This window comes from Pristis pectinata, chromosome 21 (genome assembly GCF_009764475.1).
Source record: "Pristis pectinata isolate sPriPec2 chromosome 21, sPriPec2.1.pri, whole genome shotgun sequence".
Lineage (NCBI taxonomy): Eukaryota > Metazoa > Chordata > Chondrichthyes > Rhinopristiformes > Pristidae > Pristis > Pristis pectinata.
Window position 1 is genome coordinate 14,858,745 of NC_067425.1, and position 21,137 is coordinate 14,879,881.

At 41.5% G+C, this 21,137-nt stretch overlaps 1 protein-coding gene across 1 annotated transcript in view; it reads left to right on the forward strand.

Moving 5' to 3' along the window:
- LOC127581491 (EF-hand calcium-binding domain-containing protein 5-like) overlaps positions 1 to 21,137 on the forward strand; it is a 131,925-nt gene that overhangs the window by 59,331 nt on the left and 51,457 nt on the right. Inside the window, exons 8-11 of the mRNA XM_052035952.1 lie at positions 932 to 1,189; positions 4,618 to 4,832; positions 9,473 to 9,629; positions 17,958 to 18,244. Of these exons, the coding sequence (XP_051891912.1) occupies positions 932 to 1,189; positions 4,618 to 4,832; positions 9,473 to 9,629; positions 17,958 to 18,244 (917 nt within the window). The remainder of the gene's footprint in view (positions 1 to 931; positions 1,190 to 4,617; positions 4,833 to 9,472; positions 9,630 to 17,957; positions 18,245 to 21,137) is intronic.

Below are 21,137 nucleotides of genomic sequence, written 5' to 3' on the forward strand. Positions count from 1 at the left end.
AACCTTTGATTATCTTTTAGTTCAAAAACCTGGATCAACTTTGAGTATACTTAAGGACTCAGCATTCACAGCACACAGGGGCAAAAATTCCAAAGATAAACAACTCTTTGAAAGAAGAATCCTCATCTCAATGTTAAATGGCTATCTATTTATCCTGAAGTGCTACCCCTAGTTCCAGATTCCCCCATCAGCAAAAACATTCCCACATCATCTATCCTGTGAAGATTCTGAGGGGGCTTATGTATTTAATAAGTTGGCCTTTCTTTCTTCTGCACTCCAGAATACTCAGTCTTTCTTCATCATCCCAGGAATCAATCTATTCTTCCACTCTTCTGCACTTAATCCAAGTCTTAGATAGGGAGGCCAAAACTACTTGGTACTCCATGGTCCCATCAAAGTCCTGGGCAGTCATTGAAAAATTTTCATCTCTTTGTATGTAATCCCTCTTACAAAAAGGCCAGCATATAATTTGCCTTCCTAACTACTTGCTGTACCTGCATGCCAACTTTCTGTGTGTCTTGTACAAGGCCATCTAGACTACCCTGAATACCTGTATTCATTAATCTCGCACTATTTAAATAAGCTTTTGTTTTTCCATTCTTTCTACTAAAATGAATAACCTCACACTTCCCAGCATTATACTCAATCTGTCTTCTTTTTACCTCTTCACCAACCTGTCCATGTCCCTTTTGGAGGCTTTGCACATCATCTTCCCAACTCACAACCTCTCCTTGAACTTGGATATCATGCCCTTGGTCCCTTCATTTAAGTTATTGATGTTAATTGTGAGTGGATAATGATTCATTTCTTAGAATTAAATTTACTTTTCAAAGCAGTAGTTGCTTAACTATGGAACTAGCTAATGAAGACTTAATAAGTTGACAAAACTTGACTTTATTATGGATTTTTAATTAATTTGCCATTTTACTAGGGCCTATCATTGAGCTTGATGAAATGGAACCAGCAGACTTTATGCTTGGCTTTGGAAATGACTACATCAATACTCAAGTACCAACACATCCACCTACTGAAGAGGAGGCATCAACTGGCCAGAAGCAAGCAGATGTAGCTGACCAGTTGCTATTACACAGAGGCTTAGATGATGGAGCCACTGAAAAAGACTATGTGGAAGAAACTGGAGATCCTGCACCAGCAAAGTTGACACCACAGAGTTTAGCAGCAAGGTTTGGTGAGTCATGCAAAAGAAATGCATACATCATTTATGAGTATAGATGATGATATGTAGCAAGGGAGAGTGGAGGCTTAAAGTAGCATAGGATCAAAGCAAAGGAGACTGCAAAGTGTCAGAAGATAGTTGATAATGAAAGATCAAGTACTTCTGACGTGATAAATTTGAACAGCATTTTGTTCCCGAAATATAGCTGAGAGGTAAATTTAGTACTTTGTGTTTCAATAGAAAGAAAATCTTGCTTTTATATTATGGTTTTCAGATCTTTGCAGCCAAAGAAGTGCTTCTAAAGTGCAGTCACTGATTTATTATAAGAAATGCAAAAGCCAATTCGAACAGAACTATATCCCACAAACAGCGAATGATAACAACCTGATAACCTGTTATAGTGATGTTGGCAGAAGAATCCATCAGTCATTGACTATAAGTTGAATTCTGCTTTGTTATGAGCAAAATTTAAACAATGTGGATGTTGGAAAACTAAAAGAAAGAAGAATAGGATTATTGCCTTATTTACTCTGCCTTTGTTATTATCCACGGCAAAGATGAGGTTCGGTAACAATATGCAACATTTAGACTGAAGACTCTGTGTATTACACTTTCACTCCCAATCTTCAAACCCATTTTTTAACCAAATTTTTGTGCAGCCTCTAAATATTTCCTGAATTCCCCTGACTCTGTCCTTGATTTTGACTTAACAAATGCATTGTTTTTTATATACATAGTAGCGATGAATAAGAAATCAAAGCGCCTCCAAATTTTTCTTTTAAGGTTGAATTTCATATATGCTCTTTGCATATGGTGAATACAAATCTCTAATATTTTATTTTAAAGACTGCTATACAAATATAATTGTGCATTTTAATTTACTTTTCCTTGCAGCTGTCCTTTCTTCTGATGTACCTTCTCATAATCACATTTCTGAAGAGCAAGAAGGAAAATTATCTAAATTTCCAGGTACTTATGCAATCTTAACTATCATACAATTATTTTGCAAATTTTGATATAAGCAGTAAGGATACATATAAATCAATGGAAATCAAAGTAGGACCAGACATTAAATAAAGTCATCCAACTTCGGTGGGATCTTTTCTCTACATTCAACATAGTGTGAAGGGTGTCAAGAAAGGGACAATCTTTCCAGTTTTAGTGCCTAAAGTTAGGTTTTCTGTTTCACTTCGGTTGAGTAATATATCTAAAGTTAGGACTGCATCAGTCCCATTTAACAGTCACTTCTGTCCTATTATTGTATTCAAATAATGTAGGAAATACATGATAGTATATTAGCTGCAATATTTTAAATGCAACTTCATTTCACCATTTACACATGTAATTTCCCCAGAGTTTGCAGAAGGTTGGCACTGTCATAAAATCATGCACATTACTGAGGAGCAGAATGATGCCTGGTTGGTCAGTAGCCCATGCCTAACCAGCAGGGTACAGGTAGGCGCACACCTACCTTGGTTGATGCTGTAGATTAGTTGACAGATAACGATCGCATCACGAAGGTTGGCATTATCACTGGCTGCACTACCAGTGCCTTCAAGTTCTCAACCTGTACTCCCTTTTAGAAATGTTGCAGAGATCTTCTTCATATGAGAAATTGCCCAGAATTTCTTAACAAGCAGAAGAGACGACACTTCCCGGAATCTGGAGCAACAGTCCAGTCCTGATGCAGGGTTTCAATCGGAAATGTCGATAATTCCTTTCCTCCTACAGATGCTGCTCAACCACTGAGTTCTTCCAGCAGATTGTTTCTTAACAATTTGCTGTCCTTCAAGATCACTTCATTCAGATCATTTCTATTTTATCAGCCATCAAAGTGTGGGATTGAGTATTATGTCACTCAGTGCTTGACAAATAAACAGTTTCATCTCTAATTCATTGAGCTCGATATAAGATTTTGCTGGATATCCAACAACCTTTGAAAAGACTTAAATGTGAATTGCAATTAAAAACATCAGAAGTCTTGCGCTAAATACACTGAAAATACAGGGACTGTTTACATGTGCCTTGCTGACCTGGAGCCTCCTGATGCTCAGCACAACATGGGCAGTGAGTTAAAGAGGTTAACCCTGAAAATCATGTAGGCCAGGTAGACCAGTAGTAGAGCTGCTGTTGATTACACACCAAAAAGCTAATGCCTATCAGAGACTCTAATGGAAAATCTACTAGCAATAAAGCATGGAGTTAAGTACTGTGTAAATTGCATGCATTCCATTGCATGAATTGAATTCAGTTTTAAGTTCCCTTCATGATGCCCTAACCACTGATCCTGACGAGGATCTTTGACTGAAGCAATGTGTCACTTACATTTCCTAATACAGTGATCCTCATGGTGGTATTTTGGGACTGTTAATGTAAAATCCATAGAATGACAATGAGAAGAATTTCAGTAGCTTGGACTGGAAGTCACTGGATTGAGAGGATCCACTGTTTAACTAACTGAAGTACCCTGTATTTTTATGTTGGGATCTATAATACATAAAGCTGAAGATTTACACTTGCATTGTCATTTAATTAACTATGTTTGGAATAAAAGGAGGGAAATGGAACCAAGTGCATAGCTGTTTCACGAGGCCAGAAGAGGTACAATGAGCAGATTGATGATAACTTGTACAGGTGTAAATGTTGCAGTTGTGATTTCTCAATGTTCTCTTCCCTGGTTTTGATCTATACACCAGGAACAGGATGTCAGCCCATTTAGTCCATTCCTGCTCTCCACCAAAAAAACCCCACAATCCAGTTAATTCCAAATCCCTGGCTCTTTCCCCATAGCTCTGTAATTTTTTTCTCCCTCAAAAGCAGTTTAGATGGTGATTTACACATCATGTCCAAAGACTGCATGAAATTGTTTCTCCACTTGTTACTCATGGCTCTTTCACCAGTCACCTTAACTCTGTTTCTCCTGGTTCCCAGCCCTTCTGCCAATAGAAGTATTTTCTCTCTATTCACTTTGTTTAAGCCCCTGGTGATATTGAACATCTCTATCAACTTCCCACTCAATCTTCTCTGCTCGCTACAGAACCCCAGCTTTTTCAGTCACATCACGCACATGATGTTCCTTTTGTCTGGAATCATTCTTTAAGTTCTTTCATGTGCCCTTTCTGGGGCTTTCACCGCCTTCCGATAGTAGTGACAAGAGCTGGGCACAGGCTGATCATACCTCCTTGGTTAGCTGCTCTCTGCCTCTATTGGTAACAGTGCAATCTGAGTTATTGGGACAAAGTTAAGGAATGCATTGGAACTTTTTAGGTAGCAAATACAAGTAAAAGATTTATTGTTATATAATTCTCTTAGTTTGCATATCTACTTAATGGTTCTATAGATTTTGTACTAAGATCATAACTACACTGTGTTCTGGATAAGTAGGTTGAAAAAATACTGCTTAGCAAAGAGATTGAATTTCTTCCCTTGTCTTTGCACAGATTTGACAACTGTTATATTAGATCTCCAAGCCCATAGTCTTTATCTGAATACAAGTCCCTTTAAAAGGAATTTCATAAACAGTTGTCAATTTGTTCAGCTGATGGAAATATTTGTGGGAAACGCTACTAAGCCTTCACCTAAAGAAAACCTGATAAACTTTATTAAGGAGAGATACAAAGAGACCAAAGAGGAAAAATTAGAAAACTTAGCTCAGGTAAATCATGCAAATTCTTCCTGATTCTGACTCTGGTAATATTGATGTAACGTTGAATTTAACTTGAATATGTGAATAATCATCTGCTGCCTCTCACCTCTCCCATCAATTTCTTGAACTTCAAAATTAATGTTTTATTTTATTTTCCTTACAACATAGGAGGTCCATCTAGTCTATGCCAGCTCACAAAGCAATCCCATTCCATTGCAAATTTTCCCTGTAATCAATTTTCTCTACATTCCCATCAATTCCCCCGCGCCCCCCCCCCCCCACCCCAAGGTTCTACCACTCACCTACACACTAGGAGCAATTTACAATGGCCATCCCACATGACTTTGAGACATGGGAGAAAAACAGATTTCCTGGGGGAAATACATGCAGTCACGGGCAGAATGTGCCAACTCCACACACACAACCAGACAACATCAAAGGTCAGAATTGAACCCAGGTTTCTGCAAGTGTGAGTCAGCAGCTATACTAGATGACCCACTGTGCTCATCCACTATTCTCTTTCAGGTATTGTCTCCTTTATATCCAAATTATTTCCATCACTCATCAGATTGCCCATAGATTTGTTGATGACCTCACTTCATTTTCCTCTAGTAGTCTGCCACACTACCTTTTACACCCCTATTTCAGGCATTTCACTCTCTGTGACAGCTACCGGAAAATGCACATCTTGGATGAGGACAGAATCCAGTGTTGTTCCACTGTCAAATAGTATGCTGACACTGGCTGCTGTTTCATATAAAGGATAGGCACACAGATAAGGTACTACAGAGTGGCTTTTATCAGTGAAATTATATCTCAGAAAGAGCACAGAGGGAAGGGGATTGTACAGTGCATAGATACAGAAATACAAAATGCTCAGAAACACATCCATGTTTTCTCTTACACTAGGAATGTAATCAAGTCTTACAGTTGAAATAGAAAATGGAAGTGAATCAGGCTTTGTTCATTATGATATTCCTAGGCCTCAGTGATTGAATGCAGCCTGGTGTCCAATAGATTGAAAGTAAGATAGTCACAGGGTATTTCTCCAAATCACAGACTGCAGTCCCAGTTGCTTGCATTATCACTTACAGCAACATTTACCCTTTGTAATTGCACATTTTCACTCCTCATACCACACAGGAGACATAAGAGAGATGACAGATGCTGGAAATCTGGAGCAACACACAAATTGCTGGAGGAACTCAGTGGGTCAGGCAGCATCTATGGAGGGAAATGGACAGTCGACGTTTCAGGTCGAGACCCACTGAGTTCCTCCAGCATTTTGTGTGTTACACAGGAGACATCTCACTTGTCTCTGCTGTTGCCCATAACAATTTTAGTTCCATCTTTGGAGGTGTTTTATTAGGTTTAATTTACAAACATTTATTACAAGTAAAAAGTCCATTAGTGAAAGCCAATCATGACTGAACACTGCTGAATTCTGTTCCATTCATAATATGTGAAGAGGATAACAATCCATTTATTGGAAGTCACTTTTGTGTGTAATTTGTGTAATAGACCCTTAAATATTTTGTTATTTAAGCCTTAATTTGAAGTTCTTATTTACTTCAACTTTTGCCTTTGGTGATTATTATTCGTGCGACCCTGCATCAGAACATGTCCAACCATCAGCTCACACATCCAAATACGGCCCATATGGTCCTGTGCAATCCAGCCACAAAGCCCCAGTAACCTGGTTCTGTTTGTGCTGGGGTTTCCTGTTGATATGTGGTGCTGTTGTCAGTTTATAAACCTGAGGGTTGGGATGGTGTTGCTTCATGGGTGAATAAATTCAATGTAAGAACATGAATTTACGTGAGACAGGTGCTATGAGGAGAGGCTGGACAAACTAGGGTTGTTTTCTCTGGAGCGGCAGAGGCTGAGGGGAGACCTGATAGATGTTTATAAGATTGAGAGGCATAGATAGAGTAGACAGCCAGTATCTTTCTCCCAGGGTTGAAATGTCTAATACTAGAGGGAATGCATTTAAGGTGAGAAGGGGTAAATTCAAAGGAGATGTGTGGGGCAAGTTTTTTACACATAGAGTGGTGGGTGTGTAAAATGTGCTGCAAGGGGTGGTAGTGGAGGCAATATGATAGAGGTGTTTAAAAGGCTCTTAGTAGGCACATGAATGTGCAGAGAATGGAGGGATATGGACATTGTGTAGGCAGAAGGGATTTGTTTAGTTAGGAGTTTAATTGCTAGATTGATTAGTTCGCCCTGTTCCTGTGTTGTACCGTTCTATGTTCCAATTAATTGTTTATTTATCTACAGGTTATATTTTACATTCACATGGAACCATTGATTCTGATTCATATATAGCTCTAGGTATGCACCTAATTGAACATAATGGCAAAATATCCTGGCCAAGGCTCATAAAATGTACAGGACCTCTGGTGTGCTCCTGCTGGAAAGCTTTCAGACATGCGCTGGAAATAGTCTGGGATCAATCAGAGAATCAAAGAAATTTGCAGCACAGTAGGAGGCTTTTTGGCCCATCCTGCTCATGAGAGCCAAGGGAAAGACTGTGATTCAATCAGGGGTGGCACAGAGGCACAGCTGGGAGAGTTGCTACCTCACAGCTCCAGTGACCCTGGTTCAATCCTGACCTCCAGGGCTGTCTGTGTAAAGTTTGCACATTCTCCCTGTGACCACGTGGGTTTCCTCTGGGTGCTCCAGTTTCCTCCCACATCCCAGAGTCATGCGGGTTAGTAGGTTAAGTGGCCACTTTAAAACTGTGGAGATGAATGATAGAATCTAGGGGGAGTTGTTGGGAATGTGGGGAGAACGCAATGGGATTAATGCAGTTTTAATATAAATGGGTGGTTAATGGTCAGTCTGGAGTCAGTGGGTCAAAGGCCAGTTTCCATGCTTAGTGACTCTATGACTCTATGAGAAAGCCACTTGGACTAATCACTTCTCAGCTCCTGGTCCACAGCCTCATAGATTGTGATGTATCAATTGTTCTCCAAAGTATTGAAGTATCAAGTGTTCTCCCAAATACCTGATGAAGGCAGGATGGTAGACATGGTTAACATGGGCTTTAGTAAGGCTTTTGACAAGATCCCAAATGGCAGGCAGGTCCAGAATATTAAGGCACAAGGGATCTGAGGTGTGTTGGCAAACTGGATCCACAATTATCTAGGTGATAGGAGCCAGAGAATAGTGGTGGATGGATGTTTTCCTGACTGGAAATCTGTAACGTGGGATTGATGCTGGGACCTTTGTTGCTTGTAATACATATGGATGAGAATATAGGGGGTATGATTAGTAAGTTTGCAGATAACACAAAATTTGGTAGTCATAGATAGTGAAGAAGGTTTGTCTAAGGATACAGCGGGACATAGATCAGCTGAAAAGTTGGGCAAAGTGGTGGCAGGTGAAATTTAATCCAGACAAGTGTGAGGTAATTTTGGTAGGACATATAGAGTAAATGGCAGGGACCTTAGAAGCACTGATATACAGAGAGACCTTGGGGTGCAAATCCATAGCTCCCTAAAAGTGTTGCCACAGGTGGAGAGGGTAGTGAAAAAGGCATTCGATATGCTTGCCTTCATAGGCTAAGGCATTGAGTATGAGAGTTGGGATTGTACAAAACATTGGTTAGACCACACCTGGAGTATTGTGTACAGTTCTGGTCACCACACTGCAGGAAGGATGTGGTAGCAATAGAGAGAGTGTAGAAAAGATTCACCAAGATGTTGCCTGGAATGGAAGGCTGTAGTTATAAGGATAGATTGGAAAGACTGGGTTTATTCTCACTGGAAAGTAGTGGGCTGACGGTGACCTTATATAATTATGAGGGGCATGGATAGAACAGATAATCGGAATCTTTTTCCCAAGACAGGGAAGTCTAGAACTAAAAGGCGTGAGGTTTAAGGTGAGGGGGGAGAAATTTGAAGGAGATCTGAGGGGTAGGTTTTTCTCACAGAGGGTGATGGATATCTGGAAAGAGCTGCCAGAGGAGGTAGTGGATGCAGATAAAATCACAGCGCTTGAAGGACAGAACTTGGACAGGTACTTGGATAGGAAAGGCATAGAGGAAAAATGGAGGGCTATGTGGAAGGGAAGGTTTAGATAGATCTTAGAGCAGGATAAAATGTCGGCACAACATCTTGGGCGGAAGGGCCTGTTCTGTGCTGTAATCTCCTATGTTCTATGTTCTATGTTTACAGGCCTAATGTAAGCAACTCGGATTAGCGTAGACAGGAATCATGGTCAGCATGGACAAGAGGGGCTGAAAGGGCCCATTTCTGGGCTGTATGATTCTGCTTTCTGAATGTGATGAGAGTTTCTGTCTTGACTGACTTTCAGGCAATAAGTTTCATTCCACCTTCTCCCTCTAATCCTGCTGCCTCAAGTCAATGCCACCTAGTTATTGATCATTGTGCTGAGGGAAATGATGCTTCCAATTCACCCTACCCTCTTAAGGAATGTTCAATATTCATCACAATCAAATCTCATTTTAGTCTCCTCTGATCCAAAACAACCCTGCTCGATTTATCTTTCATTGTAACTGGACCATTATGTAATGTGTTGGCTTTTGCTCTGTTAAAACCATGGAGATGGAAGGCAGCGGAAAAGGCATTTTGTGGAAGGATTTCCTTTTCTTGAACTGCATCTTTAATGATCGGTTCTGTTTCCAGGTATATCATGAAGCCCTGAAAAAGACGCATAAGATAATCCTGGATGCACTGTTTGAGAAATGGGATAATGATGTCTCAGGGTACATTGACCTAAGAGAGCTAGCTGAAGTCATAAGCAAATACAAAGATGGAACGGAAAAGAAATCCTTAAAAAAAGGTAGGAGAAACTGCTTTGCCAAGTTATTTTATTATATTATGAGACATTAAACAAGCAAATAATTTACTTATTTTGCAGTTGTGCAAGATGTTGGTGAGGCCGCATTTGGAATATTGTGTTCAGTTTTGGTCACCCTGCTAGAGGAAAGATGCCATTAAGCTGGAAAGAGTGCAGAGGTTTAAGAGGATGTTGCCAGGATTTGAGGGACTGAGTTATGGAGAGAGGTTGAGCAAGTTGGACTTTTTTCATTGGAGTGTAGGAGAATGAGGGGGTGATCTTTTAGAGGTGCATAAAATTATGAGGGGCATAGATAGGGTGAATGCACAGTCTTTTGGCGAGTTAAGAACTAGAGGGCATATGTTTAAATTGAATTGGGTAGATTAAATAGGAACCTGAGGAGCAACGTTTTCACCCAGAGAGTGGTCAGTGTATGGAATGAGCTGCCAGAGGATGTAGTTGAGGCAGGTACATTAACAACATTTAAAAGGTACTTGGACAGGTACGTGGATAGGAAAGGTTTAGAGGGATATGGGCCAAACACGGGCAAATGGGACTAGCTTAGATGGGAATCTTGGTCGGCATGGACCAGTTGGGATGAAGGGCCTGTTTCTGTGCTGTATGACTCTATGACTCTAGCTATTTGTCTTTCCATGTAAACTGCTAGCCAGCAGCTTCCACAGCCGCACTACAAGCTTGGGTGAAAGTGAAAGAAATCAAAAATTAAGCTGCTTTAGATTAGATCCTGAAAGCCAGGCTATTAATTTATTTTCCATTTACTTTTCTCAGCGTACCTGGGCTACACTAGCCTCTGGACCTGGCTGGTTGACGGTTTCAAAGTCAAAGTCAAAGTCGAGTTTATTGTCATATGCACAAGTACATGTGTGCACAGGTGCAATGAAAAACTTGCTTGCAGCAGCATCACAGGCACATCGCATCAGATAAGCAGCATTCACAAGAAAAAAGATAAATTAAACATAAATTATACACAATTTTTATAAGAAAAGAAACACAATTAGAACAAAAAAATAAAGTCCATTTCAGCACAAAGTGGTCTAGGTGGTCACAGTGTTCCTAAACTGTAGTGAGTAAGGCTCACCTGAACTGACCTCCCTCCAGTTTCAATCCCTTTCAGTGGGAAGTATCTGGCCTGCTTTCTGTTGGTCGGCCTCAGGTGCTGCTGCCTCATCGGGCCAGAGCCCTACTTTAATCCTGACTGCAGGTGCTGTCTGTTTGAAGTTTGCATGTTCTCCCTGTGACTGTGTGGGATTCCTCCGGGTGCTCACACATCCCAAAAACATGTGGGTTGGCAGATTATGAGAATGTGAGAGAATCAAAAGTTGCATTGAGGTAGGATTAGTGCAAGTGGGTGGCTGATAGCATAGAGTTGATGGGCTGAAGGGCCATTTACCATGCTGTATCTTTCTATGATTCTATGACATTATGATCATTCAACTCAAGCAATGTCAACGTGAAGTCATACTGTATCACTTTATGCCTTCAGTTTGCTCACTATGATGTCAAACCATTATTTTGGCCAATTTTCTCCTCCTTTGAAGGTAGTGATTTATTCTGGCATCACATTCACCATTTGTTGGCAGCTCTATCCTATCTCCCCAATGACCCTATTCTTCATGTGTGAGTTGCTAGGCCCTCACTGACATCAATTTATCTCTTCCAACAGAAGACATTGGGGTGATTAAGAACTTGAATCCCAATATTCTTTTACAGTCCAGCACACAGGCACTGAATTTAATCACAGTTTACAAGTGCCATTCCAAAGGGAGATTGGCTATCTCAGCACAAAACAGAACCACATCTTTCAATCTGTAGGTTGTGTTTCTATATTAAGCAGTGTATCTATTTCAACACTATGATGCTGGAGGAACTCAGCAGGCCAGGCAGCATCCGTGGAGAAAAGCAGGCGGTCAACGTTTTGGGTCAGGACCCTTCTTCAAGTCCTGAAGAAGGGTCCTGACCCAAAATGTCGACTGCCTGCTTTTCTCCACGGATGCTGCCTGGCCTGCTGAGTTCCTCCAGCACCATAGTGTTTTTCATCTGGATTCCAGCATCTGCAGTCCTTTTTTCTCTAGTGTATCTATTTCTCTCTCTTATCATTTAGAATTGCCCTCCACACGACTTATTTCATATAGAGGGTACATTTTACAGGGTAAAACTCCCAGCTTTATTCAAGACAAGTATGGGTTGAGGAATTGAGCATTGAGGTCAGGAGTCAAATTCACAATGCTTCCAAGTTTACAGTGAATGAAATCTCTTGAACCTCATAAATTGTACTCAGTGAATCTGCCTAATAGTTTCACAGTTACTGAGGTTTACTTGAATTGTACTGGTGTCAACATTGGCAGGGATTTGTGACATTAGAATGCACTCTAGTGCATGAAAATTTTACCTGACCAAAATTAGAATTGGTTGCAGCTTTACTTGTGATCAGAATTTATTAAGTAGTGCATTTTGTGATTAAGTCACTCAAATTGTATTATTTGTATAATAACATCCTGGTTTTCCCACGACTTTCCCTGCCCTCATTCCTCTCTCTTTACTGCATTCCAGTCAGATTGTGATGTTTGCAATTATCTAAAATTGTAAGTTCGTATTTCAGGCTAAAGGTCTTATGACTTGAAATAAAAGAAGGAGCAGAGGATATGGCAACAGCAGGAGATTTATTGGTTGCAGCTGTTGATTTCAGTCATTTTTTACTGTGACAAGATTTTCAGTCCACTTTTTCTTTACAAGTGTGTGTTTGGTTGTCTCTCTCTCTCTCCCTGAAAACCTTGTGTATGTTTTAAGACAAGATTGAGCTGATTCATGCAATGTGTATGGCATAATGAACCCTTCACCAATGGCTAGGGCTTGAGCATCTGTGATGAGAGGGAGGTAGTGTTGGATGTGGGGTAGAGTTAGGAAGACATCAGTGAATGGGGTCCTGAGCTTGTGGGGTGGGAAGCAGGTCACTCCTGATGGGTTTGTGGGATCCTTGTAAGTAAATTACTTCAAGGGGATCATATTCATGGTGCTGATCTAGGATCTACTCAAGTGGGCCACCTAGAGGTTGACAGGAGCAGGCTTCACAGATGCAGTGCAAATGTGCTTGTGTGTTGCAGATGGCACTCAAACACCACTGAAGAATATGCAACTGGCATCCAGTTCCTAGTTGCATGCTAATGAATGCAACCATATATATCCAGGTCCTCAATGCATATTACATCAGATGCATGTAGCGTGAGGTCCACGGGTTTACGTTGCTTCCCCTGGAAGCTGACCTATCAAAGAGAAATGACTCTATCTCAGCCTTGATGCATCTTGATGCATTACTATTCTCTTTTGGGAGTAAAAATATCAAAGGCCAGCAACACATTAGAGCTTAACTGCTTAACACATGTACCAACAGAACCATTTGAGCTAGGGGCTTCTTGCTTTGATCTCTTGTTAGCCAATCTTAGCCAGACTAACTTCAGTGCTCGAATATTAAAGAAAGGGAAATCAGATAAAGTTGCACTCCAGATTTCTATTCAGTGACCTCCCTCCCTCACTTTCTCAACTCCCCTACAGGAAGTGTGCAAGTGTAGACAAATTCCACTCTTCGATTCTGGGAACGACTTAAATAACAGATTATTATAAGAGGTTTGAATTAGCAAGTTTGGAGCAGGGGATCCAAGTGCACTAGTGTTGTAGATGGTCTTTGGAGAATCTTACCTGTTGTATCATGTGCTCACTTGTTGTCCTTGGCCTTACCGCCAATGGGGAGGTCTAACTGAGAAAAGAAAATAGGCACCCACTTTGAGCAACTCTAATACACCTCCTCCTGGGAAATCTCAGAGCACCACTGCCAAAGTCCTTGACCATATTGAATAACACTTAGTATCTTGTGTCCAAGAAAATGGGATAACGTGTTTATTTGTGTTTGAAAAGCAGTGCCTCACTATCAACATGAAGAGACCAAAGTGCCTTCTTTGAAGATACTGGGAATTCTGTTCACTAAAAAAATGATAAACATTCAGTTGTTTGAAGTTTAAAACTTTTCTGAGTAATATAGTTTGTGTCTATGCTCTTTCACTGTCTTTAGTGTCTGCTGTACTACAGCAGACTGCCAGATGTCATCTGTTTGCTCAGAGGGAAGCAGATGGCCTTTGCTTTGTGTCAGTCCCTGGTGGTTTCCAGAAATTCGGAATCGCCGTGAGAAATTGTGGACACTAGGGTTTTCTGAATGCATTTGAAATCCAGCAGACTGTCAGGACTTTACTCAGTTTCAGAGATTATGGTGAATGGGGATGTTGACTGTACATTCCTGTAATTGTTTTGTCACAGACTTTGAAATAATTTTGTTCCAGTCTCCTTTGTATTATGTAATGGCTGAAATTCCCAGACACTTTGTTTTGTCAGCTCTAAGGAAGTTTAAGTCAATAATAACCTTATCCTGAAATCCCAACAGATGGCATTGCTCTGTACGAGACAATATCAGCTATACAGATTTTGCTATGATAATAAGCGAGGCTAACAGGACTCATGACTATTATAGGTAAATTGACCAGCAGCTTCTGCCATCCACACTGAAACGAATTTGCTGTCAGAGGTGTATCTGCCCACAACTGGCTGAGTTGCTGCTGTCCTTATTGATTGATTTACTATTGAGATGACTGAAACTATGTGGATTTGCTTTAACTATGGTCTAGTTCTGCACCAGTAACACATGGAATAATGAATTCAGAAGGGAGTGAGTTTATAATGGGGTTACCCACTAGAAGGATAAGAGAACCAATGTCAATATCCTCTCCCAGGCCAACATCCCCTGTACTGAGGCTTTAGTTACACCCACCACGAACGTGATCCAACCACCAGCCACACCTTCCCCTCCCCAGCCCCTTCTGCTTTCCGCAGGGATCACACTCTCTGTGACGCTCTGGTACGCTCAACCCTCTCACTCCCCAGGCACTTTCCCCTGCATCCGTAGGAGGTGTAACACCTGTCCCTACGCCTCCTCCCTCACCACCATCCAGGGCCCTAAACAGCACTTCCAAGTGAGGCAGACATTCACATGAATCTCCTGCAGCCTTGTTTACTGCATCCAGTGCTCCCGATGTGGCCTCCTCTACATCGGTGAGACCAGGTACAAACTAGGCGACTGCTTTGCCAAGCACCTGCGCTCCGTCCACTATGGCTCCGTCCATTTTAATTCTCCTCCCTATTCCCATTCCGACATGTCTGTCATCAGCCTCCTCTACTGCCGAGGTGAGGCTAAGCGCAAACTAGAGGAACAGCACCTCATATTCTGCCTGGGTCATCTACAACCCAATGGCATGAACATTGAATTCTCCAATTTCAGGTAAACTGTCCCTGTTCTCTCTCCTACTGATCTACCCAGTTCCTCCTACACCTACCTCAGCCCCCCCCCATCACCCTCTTTCCTCTCCCCCACCCATTCTATCTGCCCATCACCCACACACTCCCACTGCTTCCCCTCTCCCCACTGTTCCCATCTCCCTTACTTGATTCCACACTCCACCTTTCTCTCCTATCAGACTCCATCGTCTGCAGCCCTTTATTCCCTCCACTTATCACCCCCCCAGCCTCTGTCACTATTACCATTCTCCCCTCTTCCCTCTGCCTATCACCCTTCCTCACCAGGATCCACCTATCACCTGTCAGCTCTTGCTCCACCTCTTCCCTTCACCCCTTTATACTGACTATCTCTCCTCCATCTTTCAGTCCAGATGAGGTGTCTTGACCCGAAACGTCGACTGTCCATTTCCCTTCACAGATGCTGCCTGACCTGCTGAGTTCCTCCAGCAAATTGTTTGGTGCTCCAGACGCCTGCATCTGCAGTCTCTTGTGTCTCCACTTAGTGACACACGATCAGTTATGTTGCACAGGCCCCATAGTTCACGTGCCTGACACCAAGCTCTTGAAAGAGACATTCCATTCACAGTCACAGGAAATGATTAACAGAGGAAAAGATTCAAGGATATACTCAAAGCATCCATGAAAAACAATGTAATATCCCTACTGACTCCTGGCAATCCCTAGCAGATGACTGTTCAAGTTGAGAAGGAGCATTCGGGATGGTATCAAGATCCTCAATGCCACGCGTTGGAAGCATTCAAGCCCAGTGTAAATGGCAGAAGGAGTTTCACAGAGTACCCACCCATCAGGCACTTCCTGCCCCATCTGGGGAAGAGTTTGTGATTCCTACATTGGCCTCATAAGTCAGTTCAGAACCCACAGAACTGAAGAAGAAGCAAGTCATCCTTGATGCCTGAGTTAATTTTAAATGGTGTACAGATGGGGAATACAGATAAGATTAATGGAAAGAGATTGAAACAGATGGACAGAAAGATAATTAAAAAAATAATTTACAGATCACAAAACTCCATGTTTTCCTCAAGAAATATCTTACCTAGGAGCAGAGAATATCATGTTCTTATGTCCTGGCAGAAGAAGGATAAATGAAAATAATTGTACTGAAAAGGTAATTTTACAAAGGTGGAGTCAAATTTCACATGAAAAAAATGGAGTTGGGCATTTTTTTAAATTACTGTGTTTTAATTGTCTTTCTCTCCATCTGTTTTAATCATTCTCTGGTGGTCACGTCTGTATTTTCCAAACCATACATCATTTAGAATATCTCACCAGTCCCCCTCTCTCTTTATACTGGCACCTCCCCTCTCCACTCTCAATCCTGATGCAGGGTCTCAACCTGAAGCATTGACAATTCCATTCCCCACAGAGGCTGCTTGACCTGCAGAGTTCCCCCAGCAGATTGTTGGTTGCTCTACATTCCAGCATCTGTCGTCTCTTGTGTCTTGATTGAAAACTAGCTGATAGTTACTGGTTTCCTTGTGGCTTTTTCTTTATTCTTTAGACTAACTGGTTGAAGGGCCTTGCCGCTCTTTGCCTGCTATTAGGTGCCATGCTGTAAGAAACAACTATTGTCTCCACTTGAAAGTCAGTTAAACCTTTGTGGGAAGCTGCCATGGAGGAGCAAGGTGACTGCTGTTCCTTTGTTGTTGATGGAAAACCTCAGTCTAATGCTAATCTGTTTACTTTTATGAAATACATTTTCTTCAACTGAACTTACTGTTCCATGCTGTGTTGTAAATACAGAATTATTTTTTAATATTAAGGGCTCCTCATTGCAAAAGATCAATTAACATTTTTCCTTTATTGTTTTCTGCATGACCAGCACAGTCCCGTAACCACTAGCACCCTATAATACTTCATCCGGTGAAATGTGACAGGCAACCTGTGAGGCTATTTTGGCACTTCTCACCTGGACCTAATCTGTAGTTGGTGCTATTCACAGCTCAGAGCACCGGTCAGCAATCGCCAGCAGAAATTCCAAAGCCTTTCAGTTCCCACTCGAACTCATGGAACACTGAGGGTAATTTTAGTACCTTGACCCATGTCTCACTTACCTGCTAACCTCGGACAGAGCCCAGGACATTTTCAGCCTGAACAGCCAAAGACAAACCACAATGCTGAGTCACATGCATTTACCAACTGGTCACGCACCAATAGTCTTGTTAATTTCCAGTCTGCATTTGCAGTCCAAGGAAGTTGATATCAACAGGAACACCACAACCTCTGTCCTGACCAAGATCAGTTAACCCGAAAGTGATTAAAGATAGAGCCTTTGATCTTCATGGCACAGAGCCATATTGGATGGTGTTTATTAACCAGATCATTTGAGAGGAAGGAAATGAAAGTAAATAATATTTCAAAACATGCAATTCAGTTAGAGATTGTGATTAAATACCACTGGGTCTTCTAGGATTGTAGTTATATTATTCTGTAATATGTCCACAAGACATGGGGTTGCATAGTGGCACAGCTACCAAAGCCACTGCCTCATAGCTCCTGTGACATGGATTCAATCCTGACCTCCAGTGCTGTCTGTGTGGAGTTTGCATGTTCTCGCTGTGTCTGTATGGGTTTCTTCCAGGTGCTCAGGTTTCCTCCCACATCCAAATACATGCAGGTCAGTAGATTGATTGGTCACAGTAAATCTCCCCTCGTGTGCAGGTGAGTGGTAGAATCCCGGGGGAGTCGATGGGAGTGTTGGGAGAATAAAAAGGGTTAGGATAGGAATAATGTAAAAATGGGTGTTTGCTGATCAGCACAAACTCTGTGGCCCAAAGGGTCTGTTTCCACGGTGTATCTCTCCAGGACTACATGACTTTATGAGATACTGTCTGCAAACTTAAGCATTTCATTTGAGATACTCCATCATGATCACTTAGAGGGTTCAGGCTGATCCCAGAGACTGTCTGCCACATAAAAGCTCTGTGTTTTGTTTGTTTTGTATTTCTCCAACAGCACATCACAAGCTGAAACTCTACCGCAAGTACAATTCAGACAATCCCACTCTGACAAAGAGGGAGTTCAATGTATACATTGAAACAATTGTAGCCGAAATCTCTGGCAAGGAAGACGATTTTGATGGACTGGTAACATTCCTCACAGCCAGAAGTGAACAGAATTGCATGGAGCGAGCACGGCGTAGAGCCAGGAGAAGGTGGTTCTATGATATCAAACGAGCAGCAGAGACCTCCAGCTGCAATATGGAAGTTGTTTTTAAATCTGTTTTCCAAGTTCTTTATAAGGTAGGATGGAATTATAGCATTTATTATCATGGATGCATTTATATCCTTTACATTTGTAACTAACTGGGCTTCCTAGATTTCAAATATTCTGCAAAATATATCTACAGTGACTCAACCATTATCTGAATCATACAACACAGAAGGACGATTGAGTCCATTGTGCCTGTGCCAGCTCTGTGAAAGAGTTTTCCAAATAATCCCACTCACATAATCTTTTCCATAGCCCTGAAGATTATTCCAGTTCAAATATATCTCCATCTTCATTTTGTAAGTGCATTTGAAATATCTTCCCACCATTCTTTTACACAGCACATCCTAAATATTAACAATTTTCTGCATAAAATAAATTCACTTGATTTCCCACTTGTTTCATTTTCTAATTACCTGGCTTCTCCCCTCCAGATACCGACCTCCTGCCAATAAAATAGTTTCTCTATCAAAACCTTTTAATTTTCCCTTAACTTTCTTTCCTATAAGAAAAACAATCACAATGTCTCCAGTCTCTCCACATACCAAAGATCGTGTATGTTTTTTATGGGCCTTATGAATATTCTGCCACTGTTTGAGATCTGTATCTGTGAAGCACCTTGCAAGATCAAATGTAAAGAGACAGTACACTGTTAATGGCAAGACCCTTAACAGCATTGATGAACAGGGGGATCTTGGGGTCCAAGTTCATAGCTCTCTGAAAGTGGCTACACAGGTTGATAGGGTGGTAGAGAAGGCATATGGCATGCTTGCCTTCATTAGTCGAGGCACTGAGTTCAAGAGTCAGGAAGTTATGCTGCAGCTTTATAAAACTTTAGTTAGGCAGTATGTGGAGTATTGCATTCAGTTCTGGTCACCCCATTATATGTCGAGGCTTTGGAGAGGGTGCAGAAGAGGTTTACCAAGATGCTGCCTGGATTAGAGGGCATGTGCTATGAGGATAGGTTGGACAAACGCGTTGTTTTTTCTGGAACGGCAGAGGTTGAGGGGAGATCTGATAGAGGTTTGTAAGATTATGAGAGGCATAGATAGAGTCAGCAGCCAGTATCTTCTCCCCAGGGTTGAAATGTCTAATACCAGAGGGCATGCATTTAAGGTGAGAGGGGGTAAGTTCAAAGGAGATGTGTGGGGCAAGTTTTTTTACACAGAGAGTGGTGGGTCCCTGGAATGCGTTGCCTGGGGTTGTGGTGGAGGCAAATACGATAGGGGTGTTCAGGAAGTTCTTAGACAGGCTCATAAATGTGAGGGAAATGGTAGGATATGGACATTATGTCGGCACAAAGGATTAGTTTAGTTGGGCATTTTATTGCTAAAGTAATTGGTCCAGCAACATTGTGGGCCAAGGGGCCTGTTCCTGTGCTGTACTGTTCTATGTTCTAAGCCACAGGTCACCCTGACCTTACATCCACATAAAATTGTAACTTCATCCTTCTGTATTCTCTGGCCACTGTTTTGAAGTTTATAAAGATGCCAACAAGGTGGAATGCATCAAATTCATGTGCACGTCAGGATTGAGAAATGTCTTCTATGGTTATGGTTGTCCACATTCTAATACCTAAATGGTCTTCTAATAATTACCTAACTGATACTACCTTTTTGTTTTTTATTGTGACTACTAATTGACAACACTCTGTTCATTTTTATTTGTAATCATTTTTTCTAATACTTCTGTGTCATTTTGCTTCTCTTTATCTCCTTTTGGTGCTTTTCATCAATTTGATCGTCCTTTCTCCAGACAACATTTTTCTCTACTTAAAAGCTGCCTCGATCACCCTACTTCTTAAGCAATCAGTCCTGGTCAACTGCTGCCCTCCCTCTAACTTCCACTTCCTCTCTGTGGTTCTGGTTTGTGTGGTCACCATTCAACTATCCACCTATCTCCCACCCCCCATTCTTTCAACTGGTTTTCATCCTGTTCTTGTCATTAAGCCTGCTCTGAGCAAGGTGTCTTAGGTTATCCTTGGCTTTCTCCTCGGCCTCTCTAACCTGTGACCTTCTTCCGAGTTTTGCTTTCATGCGATCCTGGTCTTACAGGTATCAAATCTATCAGTACAACATCTGAAATGGCACAGGTTCCCTCAGCTGCTACAATAGTTATTCTTTAGGCAATTGCCAATCCTTACTGATGCATGGTCCTACAGATACTTAATCTGTAACCATCTGGGTCCACTTTTATGTATTCCGGTGATATTCATCTTTAAATATCCAGAACTATGAAGTTCCATGTATCATACCTTTCTGACTGAATGACGGCCACCATTAAGTGGTAGGAGCACCACCACCTTTTGCAAATCAACGTCAGTAAGATGGAAACCATTTGGTTCCACACCAGAGACTTTGCTTTAGTCTTCATCACTGTCCTGGATGACAAATCAATTCAGACAGTTAGCAACCTCAGCATCCTCTTAATTCAGCTTTAAACTTCACATCCGGTTCATTATCAGGAGAACCTAATTTACCATCTGAAGTGTTGCCACCATTTCCAGATACTCAAACTTCACAAGGATGATAAAAGAAACATATTGTCTGTCCCACATCAACTCCACCTCATCCAGATCTCTGCTACCTTTATTTGATCCCAAACTAAGCCAGCATTATTTGTTGACCTATTCCATTGGCTATGTCTCCCTGACAGCAGTGACTTCAAAATTCTGATGAATTCTTCCAATGGCTTTCCTCCTCTGTACCTTTGCAAACTCCAGTCCTCCCTGCAGACTCTTTTTCACATTCTGTTGCAGTGTGAGTTCATCCAATCATCAGTCCAGTTACAGAATCTTCAGTTGTCACTTCCAGCACTGTGGTTATCACTGCCTCTTCATCTGGGCTTCAAGTATGTCTGACCTCTGCTTGGCCAAAACCAGTGTAGGAGTGAACAAGAAAGGCAACATAAACAACGGCCGATTTA